This window comes from Somniosus microcephalus, chromosome 2 (genome assembly GCF_052327205.1).
Source record: "Somniosus microcephalus isolate GS21.2 chromosome 2, FLI_Smic_1.0, whole genome shotgun sequence".
Taxonomy (NCBI): domain Eukaryota; kingdom Metazoa; phylum Chordata; class Chondrichthyes; order Squaliformes; family Somniosidae; genus Somniosus; species Somniosus microcephalus.
Window position 1 is genome coordinate 26,186,512 of NC_140988.1, and position 13,244 is coordinate 26,199,755.

At 44.7% G+C, this 13,244-nt stretch overlaps 1 protein-coding gene across 3 annotated transcripts in view; it reads right to left on the reverse strand.

Annotated features, from left to right (window-relative positions):
• The window catches only part of stx18 (syntaxin 18), a 189,104-nt gene that overhangs the window by 172,971 nt on the left and 2,889 nt on the right, over window positions 1-13,244 (reverse strand). Inside the window, exon 2 of one of the 3 annotated variants that reach the window (XM_086007820.1) lies at window positions 1,394-1,468. The exons of the other annotated variants lie outside the window; for them this stretch is intronic. Coding sequence (XP_085863946.1) covers window positions 1,394-1,468 — 75 coding nt within the window. The remainder of the gene's footprint in view (window positions 1-1,393; window positions 1,469-13,244) is intronic. 3 annotated transcript variants of the gene reach the window in all.

Sequence of the window (13,244 nt, forward strand, 5' to 3'; positions counted from 1 at the left end):
CAATGCTTTTTAGTTACTAATTTCTCCCTTTTGCTGCAGGGACTGTCACATATTACACAAAGGACAGTTTCACCAGTAGGAGGTCAAACCGAACAGAACAAAATAAATAGAGAAAATGCTAGAAATGCACAACATCTGAAAAAGAATGATTGGTTAAAATTTCAGGAGTAACTCCCTGTCAGAACTAACCGATGAAAAAGTAGATTAAATTACAAGTGAGATAACACATAACGTACTGTGTACAACAGCAGTAAATACTGTTGCTGAGCAAATCCAATTACTTCCTCCACCAAATGACAAACAAGTCTAAAAGGGAATAAGCTATAGAATATGCTCACATTGGGTTATAAATACTTTGGCAATTCTTCCACCATTACCAAAGCAATTACTGGTATAATAAACTGCGGATAAACATGCATCTTCTCAGTCATTATTGAATAAACACAAGGATGGAAATAATATATAAAAAATTAAAACCTGATGTGCAATTCTGAAAACATACATGCTGTTTTGTACAGCAAATGGATATAAAGGATCTAGAGTCATGAAAATAAATTGGATTCATACTCCTCCCGCTCTTTTAAAGAGTACCTATTGCTAGATGGCTGCACCACAAAGTGATAGACAATATCCAGGGATCACACTGGGAAGTTTTGAAGGGTGTAAGCGGCATACCTTGGGAAAATATCAAGGAGCGGTTCCAGAATATACAGCACACTTGTACAAGTGTTTGTGGATTGTGTGCGGTGAAGGAGCATCCATTTTGGCATTGAAACAGCAATCCTTAAAATAATTATGGTGAACCGCATACAATCACAAAGAGCTGATTCTGAAGAAATCAGACCAGGAGCCAAACAACCGAAAGGCATTTCAGATATGTTGATGCAATCTTTGACGAATAAACATGGGTACAGACTAGGAAGATTCCAGGCCCATGCTGATTTGGCTTTTTAAAAAAAAAAAATTGTTCCTGGGATGTGGGCTTCACTGGCAAGGCCAGCATTTATTGCCCATCCTTAATTGCCCTGGAGAAGATGGTGAGCCGCCTTCTTGAAACACTGCAGTCCGCGTGGTGAAGGTACTCCCATAGTGCCGTTAGGGAGGGAGCTCCAGGATAGTGACCCAGCGACTATGAAGGAACGGTGATATATTTCCAAGTCAGTATGGTGTGCGACTTGGAGGGGAACTTGCAAGTGACAGTGTTCCCATGTGCCTGGGCAGTGATGGGAGCAGCACAATTGGTCTCAGTGCTTCTGGACCTGGGGGAGGGAGAGGAGGGTACAAAAAAAAACATGTAAATACAAGCCAGCGCTCCTGTTGCTGATCCCTGGTAGATACCTAGTAAGGTCTGAAATAAGGTTATCTTCGATGTTTCCACAGTCAAATAACTTACACAAAAAATAATGCTGTTATAAGACGTCCTGCACCCATGAAACTGTATCGCCACATGAGTCACTGCCTTCTGGAGCTGGAGAAAAAAAAGTTAAGAAGAAAAAATGGCAAGTAATTTAGTTACTCAAATTGCAACGAAAACATTTATATAAAAATAAAATACATTTGTGGGGCTGCAATGGCAATCCAGTCTCAGTTTATGAAATTATTTTCTTCCCCCTCCCCAAATCTCCTGTTACTCCTCTTCTCCTGATGACAAGTGATTCATACCGACGTGTCGTTCCACGGAGCTGGCGGCACCTCCAGGACCTCAACCAAGTGACATCCTTCATGCGTGATCAAAAACGTGAGTGGTAGCAGGCTATTTATCTCTGGCGAGCATCACTGCCACTCTCAATTCTGCCCAGTCCCACCATCCAGCAACACGCACATAATTCCAGCCAAGGAAGCGGATAACTACAGGAGCAGGCGTCTGGAGCATTTTATTTCCCCTCCCCCTAGCCTGGGGTAATGAATCCAATGGTGGTTTCACTCACTCTCGCTCTGGTTGAGATTACCTCACTACACAACTATCAACACATGTGTTATTAAGGAAAGGCCACAATCTTTTGGCTTTTTAGAACATAGAACATAGAAGATAGGAGCAGGAGTAGGCCATTCGGCCCCTCGAGTCTGCTCCACCATTTAATGAGATCATGGCTGATCATCCAAATTCAGTACCCTGTCCCTGCTTTCTCCCCATATCCCTTGATCCCTTTAGCCTTAAGAAATATATCTAACTTCTTCTTGAATATATTTAATGAATTGGCCTCTACTGCCTTCTGTGGTAGAGAATTCCACAGGTTCACCGCTCTCTGGGTGAAGAAATTCCTCCTCATCTGTCCTAAATGGCTTACCCCTTATCCTTAGACTGTGACCCCTGGTTCTGGACTCCCCCGCCATCGGGAACATCTTTTGAAAATAAAACTACAATGAAAGGAGGAGCCTAGCTGAATACAAGTCTCTCTTACGGAGGACAATAGTGGAAGGGTTAGGAGCAAGACTTTGGCCTCTGTAAATCTTCTTTTATCCCCACTGCGTCCACACAATGGGGAGCTCAGCTTCTAGACTATGCAAATAAAAGTTACTTTCCTCTCTTCAAAAAGCACCAAATTTGCAATGCTTAAAGCTGCTAACAGGAGAATAAAGTACTCTTCCACTCAAAGCACATTAGATAGAAGGAGGTCCATAAAAAGGACAAATCCAATCTGACCAATTGCCGTCCTATTAACCTACTCTCAATCATCAGCAAAGTGATGGAAGGTGTCGTCAACAGTGCTTTCAAGCACTTACTCACCAATAACTTGCTCACCGATGCTCAGTTTGGGTCCTGCCAGGATCACTCGGCTCCAGATCTCACTACAGCCTTGGTCCAAAACAGGGACAAAAGAGCTGAATTCCAAAGGGGAGGTGACAGTGACTGCTCTTGACATCAAGACAGCATTTGACCGAGTGTGGCACCGAGGAGCCCTAGTAAAATTAATGTCAATGGGGGGTCAGGGGGAAATCACCACAGTGGCTGGAGTCATACCTTTCACGAAGGAAGATGATTGTAGTTGTTGGAGGCCAATCAGCTCAGTCCCAGGACATCCTTGCAGGAGTTCCTCAGGACAGCATCATAGAATCTTACACCAAAGAAGGAGGTCATTTGGCCCATCGTACTTGTGCCAGCTCTTTGAAAGAGCCAACCTATTAGTCCCTCTCCCCCCTGCTCTTTCTCTGTAGCCTTGCAATTTTTTCCTTTTCAAGTGTATGTCCAATTCCCTTTTGAAAATTATTGAATCTGCTTCCATCACCCTTTCAGGCAGTGCATTCCAAATCATAACAACTCATGGCAGCAAATTGTCCTCATCCCAACTATCTTCAGCTGCTTCATCAATGACCATCCCCCATTATAAGGTCAGAATTGGGGATGCTCACTGATGATTACACAGTGTTCAGTTCCATTCACATTTCCTCAGACAATGAAGCAGTCCATGCCAATATGCAGCAAGACTTGAACAATATCCAGGCTTGGGCTGATAAGTGGCAAGTAATATTCACGCTACACAAGTGCCGGGCAATGACCATCTCCAACAAGAGAGAGAGAGTCTAACCACCTCAATTGACATTCAATGGCACTACCATTGCTGAATTTCCCCACCGTCAACATGCTGGGGATCGCCATTGACTAGAAACTGAACTGGACCAGCCACATAAATGCCATAGCTATTAGAGCAGGTCAGAGGTTGGGCATTCTGTGGTGGGTGGCTCACCTCCTGACTCCCCACAGCCTTTTCACCATCTACAAGGCACAAGTCAGGAGTGTGATGCAATCCACTTGCCTGAATGGGTGCAGCTGCAACAACACTCAAGTTTGACATGATCAGGACAAAGCAGTCCGCTTAATCAGCAGCCCATCCACCACCTTAAACATCCACTCCCTTCACCACCAGTGCACCGTGGCTGCAGTGTATACTATCTACAGGATGCACTGCAGTAACTCGCCAAGGCTTCTTTGACAGCACCTCCCAAACCCGTGACCTCCACCAGCAAGAAGGACAAGGGCAGCAGGCACATGGGAACACCATCACCTCCTAGTCACACAGCATCCGGACGTAGAAATATATCGCTGTTCCTTCATCGTCACTGGGTCAAAATCCTGGAACTCCCTCCCTAACAGCATTGTGGGAGTACCTTCACCACACGGACTGCAGCAGTTCAAAAAGGTGGCACACCACCACCTTCTCGAGGGCAATTAGGGGTGGGCAATAAATGCTGGTCATGCCAGCGACGCCCACATCCAGAGAAATCATTTTTAAAAATAGGAAAAAATGTATTGATTAGGGGACATACGGATGCGCTATACCGGCTGCTGGCTTAGGACATGTGAAGTTCACACAGCCAGCTGTAACATCAAAGACAAACATGCCAGATTCACCAAGGACCCTTTCTTTTAAACTGGTTCTTTCCAACCGCTACCCCTTGCAAATCTTTGTTGTTTCCTCTAGATGTACGGGAACTATGCGTCAGGTGCTGACAGCAATAGCACAATATAAAAGCTGCAACTAGTTTGTGTACAGAAGCAGTCAGTCAGTGATCTTAGCCAATCCAGGAAAGCTTAGTGTTTTGCCATAGGGAACAAAAAGCAAAATAACATTTAACATGTCCCAAAGAGTCACAATAATAAGGACAACTAAAACTTTACTTTTATTATTTAGCAGCAGGATCAAGCAGCAATTTGATTTAAATAGACTGTAATTAGTTTGAATTTAATATCATTTACAGTAAACAGAAGCAGTTATTCATTACAAAATAACAACAGAAAACGCTGGAAAAATTCAACAGGCCAGGCAACATTCGTGGAGAGAGAAACAGAGTTAACGTTTCAGGTCGAAACCCTTCTTCAGAACCGAGAAAAAAAAGCAGGAAATGAGACAGATTGCTTGTTTACTACCATAAATTGTACAATCAATTTAACTCAGCTTCTCAAATTAAAAACACACAACCTAACTCACCAAACTTCACTTTCCTGTACCCAGCCACAGGTCTCCGAGCAACCCGACTGGCCAAATCCTGCCAATCTCCTCCAGACCACTTGGTTTGCTCACACTTACCAGTACAATGTTTCTCCAGCAAAGTGAAAAGTTTGGAGTAAAAAGTGCATTTGTTTAAAAAAAAGTGTAGTGCTTTCACTTGGACTGTGGTAAAATATAATAGTAGGTGTGTAAAATTTTTGCTCCCATGTTAATTGATATTGTAAACGGTTCCCTCTCCACAGGTACTGTCCCTCTTTCTTTCAAATCTGCCATCATCACCCCCTTCCTCAAAAAACCCACCCTCAATTCCCCCTCTCCTTGCAAACTACTGCCCATCTCCAACCTCCATTTCCTCTCCAAAGTCTTTGAACGTACGGTCGCCTCTCAATTCCGTGCCCACATTTCCCGCAACTCCATGTCTGAACCTCTACAATCAGGTTTCTTCCCCTGCCACAGCACTAAAATGGCCCTAATCAAATTCGCAAATTAAATCCTCTGTGACAGTGACTGTAGTGCAATATCCCTCCTCACCTTTTTCGACTTCTCTGCAGCCTTTGACACGGTTGGCCAAGGCAGTCCTCCTCCAACGCCTCTCCTTCATTGCCCAGCTGAGTGGGACTGCCCTCGCCTGATTCCACTCTTACCTATCCAGTTGTAGCCAGAGAATCTCCTGCAATTGCTTCTCTTCCTGCCCCGTTACTTTTGGAATCTTCCAAGGCTCTATTCTTGGCCCCCTCCTATTTCTCATCTACAAGCCCCCCTTCAGCGACATCATCAGATTGCACATGTATGCTGACAACACCCAGCTCTACCTCACCAGCACCGCTCTCGACCACTCCACTGCCAGTGTGTTGTCAGCCTGCTTGTCCGACATCATGTCCTGGATGAGCTGCAATTTCCTCCAATTAAACTTCTGGAAGATCAAAGCTGTCGGGGTGAATTTTAATCCTCAAAAACGGATGGGTTCTGGTCGGGTCAGATGCTAAAAAAATTTTAATCTGAACCCAACCCCAATCTGCCTACTTCTGGGTTTAACGGAGGCAGGACAAGGGGGAAATTTAAATATTATAATGAGGCTGGCGCCAACACTCCCTTTCAGCTGAGCGGCCGGGTGGTTGTCTCAAGGTCCCGCGCAGCTGGTGAGCTGGCTTCACAATGCAAAAAACCACGCACGCGTGGACGTTTGAACGGGCCGTGCAGCCTGTTAGAGGGGCCGCACGGCCCCCAAAAAAAAGGGAACATTGGCTGGCACCCTCTGATTTAACCTGCTTTGTGGTTTAACAGTGGCCGGCCGGGTTTCTCAGGCCTCGGGAAACCTGGCAGCTGAAGGGAGGCATGGACAGCTTCGGGGAGAAGGCAAGTACCTTTACAGCACTGCCTGTGGGCCAGGAGGAGTAGGAGTGTTTCCTCCCAGCCCCCAAGCCCATACAAAGACCCCCAGAGTCAGGGATTGGACTCCCGCACTCCCGGGTCAGGGATCAGACCTACCTGCGGCCTGCTCCAGAGTCCTCCCTGGCCGACTGGAAGCCAAGCCTGTCAATCAGGCTGACTTCTGGGTGGGGAACCTGTCAAGTGGAAAAGACGCACGCTGTGTAGTTAAAACTCCACAGCATGCAGGGAAAACCCGGACTTACCACCCGAAAGGCCGCACCCCCCGCCCTGCCTATGCAACCCGCCCCGTTAATATCTAGGAAACTGCCTTTGGACCCTGCCACAAACTCCCCACCATTCTCTTGCCACCAATTCCATTCCCTTCCCCAGCCACTGTCTCAGACTGAACCAGACTGTTTGCATCCTTGGCGAATCCAAGCTGAGCGTCGACCCCATTTCCTCCCCATCACAAAGAGCGCCTACTTCCACCCTCATAACTCCTGTCTCCACCCTGCCTCAGCCCATCCCATGTGGGGCTGAAAACTTCATTCATACTTTTGGTAACTCCAGGCTCGACTATTCCCATGCTTGTCTGGCTGGCCTCCCATCTTCCACCCTCTATAAACTTGAGTTAATCCAAAGCTTTGCTGCCTGTATCCTAACCCTACACCAAGTCCAGCTCACCATTCACCCCTGTGCTCACTGACCTACATTAGTTTGAATTTAAAATTCTCATCCTAGTGTTCAAATCATTCCATGGCCTCGCCCCTCCCCATCTTTAAAACTTCCTCCAGCCCTACAAGAACTCTGCATTCCTCCAACTCTGGCCTCTGATGCACCCCCACCCCCCACCATTGAAGGCTGTGCCTTAAGCCGTCTAGGCCCCCAAGTCTGGAATTCCTTCCCTAAACCTCTCTCCCCTCCTTAAAACCTACTGCTCTGCAACTTCAACCTCCAGCTAAACTAATCATCCCTTACTTCCTTGCCCTCTTCGCTTCCTTCAATTTCACCCTCCACGCCAACTCTCCCGCACATGGCCGCCCCTTCAATCTGCTCATCATGTTTCCAGGACACACACGGTCTCGTTACTTACAGGGCTCTCTTGATCACTTCATCTCCTCTCTCTTACATGTTATTTAGCTTGCCCCAAAGCACTCCATTCTCATAGTCAGCCCCTAAAAAAAAAAAAGTACTCCCTCAAAAACACCTTCTCAAATTCCAACTGCTTGCTCCTCTGGCCTGCCAGCTATGATAATATCGACATTTCCATCGATTTACTCACAAATGTTTCGCCCCTCCCTCAATACTTGCACTGTCATTTTTTCCAGATGGTTTCCCACTCCCAGCACCTCAAACCTGTTGGCCTAAATCTCTGAACTGGTATGGCGAGTGACTGGCCTGGCTGTCCAACATCAGATTTGTCTAGTCCACCTCAAGTTGTATCATCCCTTTCTTTCCACTGTTAAATCTTCATAGTACTCCAAAAATAATCTTGAGCCACAGGAACAACTTGAAACTCCGATCTCCTTTAACTGCACCCTCTATCCTCACCATGGACACTAAATGCAAGGAACTCTCCCAGCCCTCATCAGGTTCATATAGTTCACCATTTGCTGCCTCACTCACTCCGATCTAAGCTCCTGGTCATCCAACTTGCCCTTCTCAGCCCAAAGCTCACCAACCTGCCTCTATATTCCGGCACTGTTCCCTCCTCCTTCAATATTGTTATCACTTCCCATCCCTCCACAAAAAAAACCTTAATCCCTCAATTTTCTCCAACTACCAGCCGACCACCAATCTCCCGTTGCTCTCCAAAAACCTAGAATATGCTGCTGCCTCAAAACTATGTTCCCAATTCTCCCAACATTCCCTATTCAAGATCCTCCAATCTAATCCACACTACAACTGCTCTAGTCAAAGTCATGTGACTAACTGCGACTCCTTGTCTCTCATTTTAATCTTTCTGCTGCCTTCAAACCGTCAACCCCTCCAACGTCTTTCCTCCAGTGACTGCTCACCCATGGTTCCAGTTATACCTGTTACAACAAAAACATTACATCTATTGTTATGATTTCTCTTCCTGTGCCTGCAAAGTCACACTGGAGACACCATTCTGCATGTGAGGATCTATAGAAATGTAAGTTATTGTTACTGTTGTATTTCCTACCAAGTCAGCTGGAGCAACAGTTGAAAGGGCGAGTGCCATTACAATAGGTGAAAGTGAGATATCAGGAATTATTAGTACTGTACTACTGTGACATCGACATAATGGCACTGGGCCTTGTAGGAGGTCAACTGTTGCATTGTCAGGATTCACTCAACTAATCTGCATCATGACCTGCTTTTCTAGAAAAGTGATTCTGCACTTTACTGATAATCCTATTGCATGCCTGTCACTGTGTTACCTGGGAAACCAGGTCAGGCTGCAGGAGGCTAGGAATGATATCAAGGCTTGCTCTGAAGCTGCAAGAGCAAACAATAAAAGAATGTTAGACACGCCGTCACAATGTCACTGTTAAAGATACGTAGGTGCAACACAAATAGAAGCTGCACATCTGCAAAAGAGAGTCCACTATAGGATAGGAAGAACTGCACTCTGCTTTTAATTTTTTTTGTTTCACCAGTCTTGTCCAGCTTCAACAACATAATTCGTCAACTAATCACTAATTCCTCATCGACCCAAACACCAGCATTTGGTTTGCATTTGAAGAGTATATGGGAGAAGCTGCAGTCAGCCTTGTGCTGTAATACAAGCAGCAATATACCAGTTTACTGTAGATTAAAACATTCCAATATCATGGGATAATGTTGCTATGCTATAATAATGATAAAGTGACCTCAAATAAGTCAATGATTCCATCTGTGCGATGCTTTACTCAATAACATTTAGAGAATTTTCTGTGCTTCAATTATACAAGCCCCTAACTTCAGTGAAGTCTACAGTAGGTCACCGGGAACACACAAGAAATCTACAACTTCAGACTTATTGCAAGTCACAGCTCCAATTTTAAATTGGAACTGTACAGGGCATGGTACTTCAGTAAAGAATGAGCTAGGCACGGTCAAAGACTTAGCTTTTAAGGAGACTTTTGAATGAAGGGAGAGAGGTAAGAAGACAGGGAGGTGTAAGGAAAGCATTCCAAAAGGGTGGGGCTGAAATGGCAGAAAGGTCTGCAGCCAAAGGTGAAACAGGGGAAAGGGAAGAAATAAAAGAGGCTAAATTCAAGAAAAAGGGAGGGCATGTACAGGAACATAGGGCTGAATGAGGTCCTAGAGATGGAGGAGTGAGGCCATGTAGAGACTTTTAGATGATGACCATTAATGCATTGGGGTTTGGGGAGCGAATGAAGGTTAGCAAGGATGAGGGTGAATAGGGGATCAGAATTTAATGCCATCAGCAGAGTTCTGGATGGGGTTGTAATTTGTAAAGAGCAGAAGTTGGAAGCCAGTAATGATAGCATTTGAGTAATCGTGTCTGAAGGTGACAAAGACTTGGCTAAGTGTTTCAATGGCAGTGGGATGAGAGAGAAGTAGAGGTGAGCGATGTTGTGGAGGTAGAAGTAGATAGTCTTGGTGATGGCTAGGATGTGGGTTTCAAGCTCAGCTCAGAGTCAAATGGCACACAAAGGTTGTGTACCCTAGGGCTGAGCCTCAGCACGCAGCAAGTGAAAGAGATGGAGTCAGGTGAAGATGCAGAGTTTTTGGCAGGAGCTGAACAGGATGGCTTTTGTCTTGCTGATGTTGAATTGAAGATGTTGCTATTAACCAGTCAGACAGAACACAGGTGGTTGAGGATGCAAGAGTGGCAGCAGAGTTACAGCTAGGTGTTATTAGCATACATGTGAAAGTGAATGCCATGTCTATGAATGATGTCATCAAGGAACAATGGAGAAAAAGTAAAGAAGCCCAAGGGTTGAGCCTTGGGATGCACACAAGATGACTGTGTGGAGGTCAGTGGCAAAGCCTTTATAAGAACTGGCTTCATAGGACTGGAACAAGTTAGACTAAGCCACAGAGGTGGATCATAGAAGAGGAGAATGGTGGTCAACTCCACAGAGAGACTAAGAAGGACAGCACACTGTGGTTGCAGTCACAAAGAATGTCACTAATGGGTCTTTCACCAGGGCAGTTTTAATACTGTGGAGGGGGAAAAAACTGGACTGAAGTTTTTAAGGAGAGAGTCATGGGACAGATGGGAATGTGTTAGTGGCAATGACAGGTTCGAGGATTTGAGAGAAAACGGTTGATGGGATGTTGAGGAGAACAGAGGGAAACACTAAGAACGTAAAGCTCTGAAAAGCTTATGTTGATGTTTGAACTACAGCTTATTCAATATTGGACAGGTTCACGTAAATGTAGTATTTTCCTTTGTTGGATACGTAGAACCAGCCAAGAAATTACAAAATGAGTTAGATAAACCTTGTAAATGGCACGAACCAGAAGCAAATGAAATTTATTGCCGATAAGTATAAAGTGTTTGACATTGAAAGAAAAATGGTTATGTCATAATGATTTTTTAAAAAGCTGAAAGAGAAATAGGGCTATTCATACCCTTGAAATTCAAACTGTCCAATCATTTTGGGGCAGCAATCAACAAAGCTAAACTATTTAGCTAAAACAATAGGATACAAGGTAGAGAAAGTCACGATGAAACGGTATAGTTCTCTGGCTAGATTGCACCTTACCTTCTGTATCCAGTTTTGATGATGATGGGGAAATTAAAGTCCTGCAGCAGTGCAGAGAAGAACGTGGGACTGATGCCTATTGTCAGAGGGCTTAATTATGAGAAAAAACTAGATTACTGTCTCTTTTCAAGGTTGAAAGAAATTAACTGAGAGGCAATCTCACAGAAGTACATAAGATACTAAACTGTATGTAAAAGATAAATCTGGAAGACCACTTTAAGTTAAACCATGACAGTGTGACAACAGGCCATCAATTCAAAATAGCAAAAGGCAAATTTAGGATTGATGTTAGCAAGTTCTTCTTCACACACAATGATCAAAATGCAAAACAGACTTCCAGGTGAGGTAGTGGAGGGTAAAGCACTCTAATTATTTTAGAAATATAGTTGTAGACTATGATGAGGAGTAGGGTTGCAAAATTCTGGGAATTTTTAAAAGAGGAAACTTTCCATGGGAATTTATGGGAAATTATTGTAATTTTGAGTTTTTTTGCACACTGATAGTTTTTGTCTCTGACCCTTATATTATCTTTGTCGTCAAAATAGACATACTGTTCCATACAAATAAAAACAGGCTTTCAAAACTTTATTTAGGTTATAATTTTGAACTTTATTGAACCCCCACAAAAAAGACCCATCTAAAATAAAATGAAAAGAGCGTCAGCTTATTTAGCCTGTAATTTGTCCTTATTTTGTCCCTTTGAGTCTTTTACTCATGAATCTTCTGAGTCTTCCACTCCTCATTGCTCCTCCTGATTCCCTGACTCTGGCTCCGACGTGTCCATTTCCTCCTCTGTGTCAGTGTCTAGCTGTGTGGTGGACACTTCTGTATCTGGCTCAATAAGTTGTAGGTTCGCCCGGATAGCCACCAGTTTCTCCACTCTCTTGTTAGTCAGTCTGTTGCTCACCTTTGTATGCGTATTCCCAAAAAGTGACCAGTTTCGTTCAGAGGCCGCTGATGAAGGTGGGATTTGGAGTATCACCGATGCAATAGGTGACAGGGCCTCAGATGCACAAAGTCCCTTCCACCAGGTATGTGCACTGATATGCTTGCATGATTCCCATATCCCATCCCCATTCCAAAGACCTTGCTTGGTAGAGAACTTTGCCAGACTTCCCAGAACTTTGCCCACATCCAGATTGAGATGGTGTGAGAGGGTAGAAATCACACTGTAAGCACTGTTGATCTGTTCTCCAGAAAGTATTGGTCTCCCAACATGCTTTGGGTCCAGCATGTATGCTGCAGCATGAATCGGCTTGACACAAAATTCTTGACGTGTCTGTATGAATTGAACAATTGCCTTCCCCTCTGCTTTGAGCAGCAGGGATGTGGGTAGGGCAATGCTGATTTGTTCTTTTAAATCAGCAAAAAGCCTGAGAACATCTGACAAGACAGCGTCATCTCCTTCAATCTGAGCAATTGCAGATGCTACTGGTGAGAGTAGTTTAAGGCTGCTAACCACTCTCTCCCAAAACACATCATCCAGCAGTATTTTCTTGATGGTGGTTTCCATATCCCCAGACTGGGATATTGCCATTTCTTGCAGCGACTCCTTACCCTCCAGCAGGCTGTTGTACATTATGACACCACCCCATCTGGTGTTGTTGGGCAGCTTCAGTGTGGTGTTCTTGTTCTTTGTCATTTGCTTGGAGTTGTAGGTTGCTGCAACTACCTGTTTTCCCCTGACATACTTAACAACTTGCTTGGCCCTCTTGTACAGTGCTTCCATGGTTCTCAAACCCATATGTCCTTGAGGAGCAGGTTAAGCCCATGAGCTGCGCACCCAATAGATGTAATATGAGGGTAGGCCTCCTCCACTTGAGCCCAAGCAGCCTTCATATTCGCAGCATTGTCAGTAACTACTGCAAAGACCTTTTGTGATCCAAGATCGTTGATGACCGCTTTCAGCTCATCAGCAATGTATGTGCCTGTGTGTCTGTTGTCCTTCGTGTCTGTGCTCTTGAAGAACACTGGGAGAGGAGTGGAGACGATGTAGTTTATGATGCCCTCCCCTCGTACATTTGACCACCCATCTGAGATAACTGCACCACAGTCTGCCATCGCTATTGTTTCTTTGAGCTTTCCTTGGACTCTGTTATACTCAGCCTCCAGCAAATAAGTAGACAAAGCATGTCTGGTGGGAGGACAGTATGCAGGGCGAATAACATTGAAAAATCTCTTCCAGTACACATTGGCTGTGAGCATGAGGGGTGAGCCTGTTGCATATACAGCTCGAGCA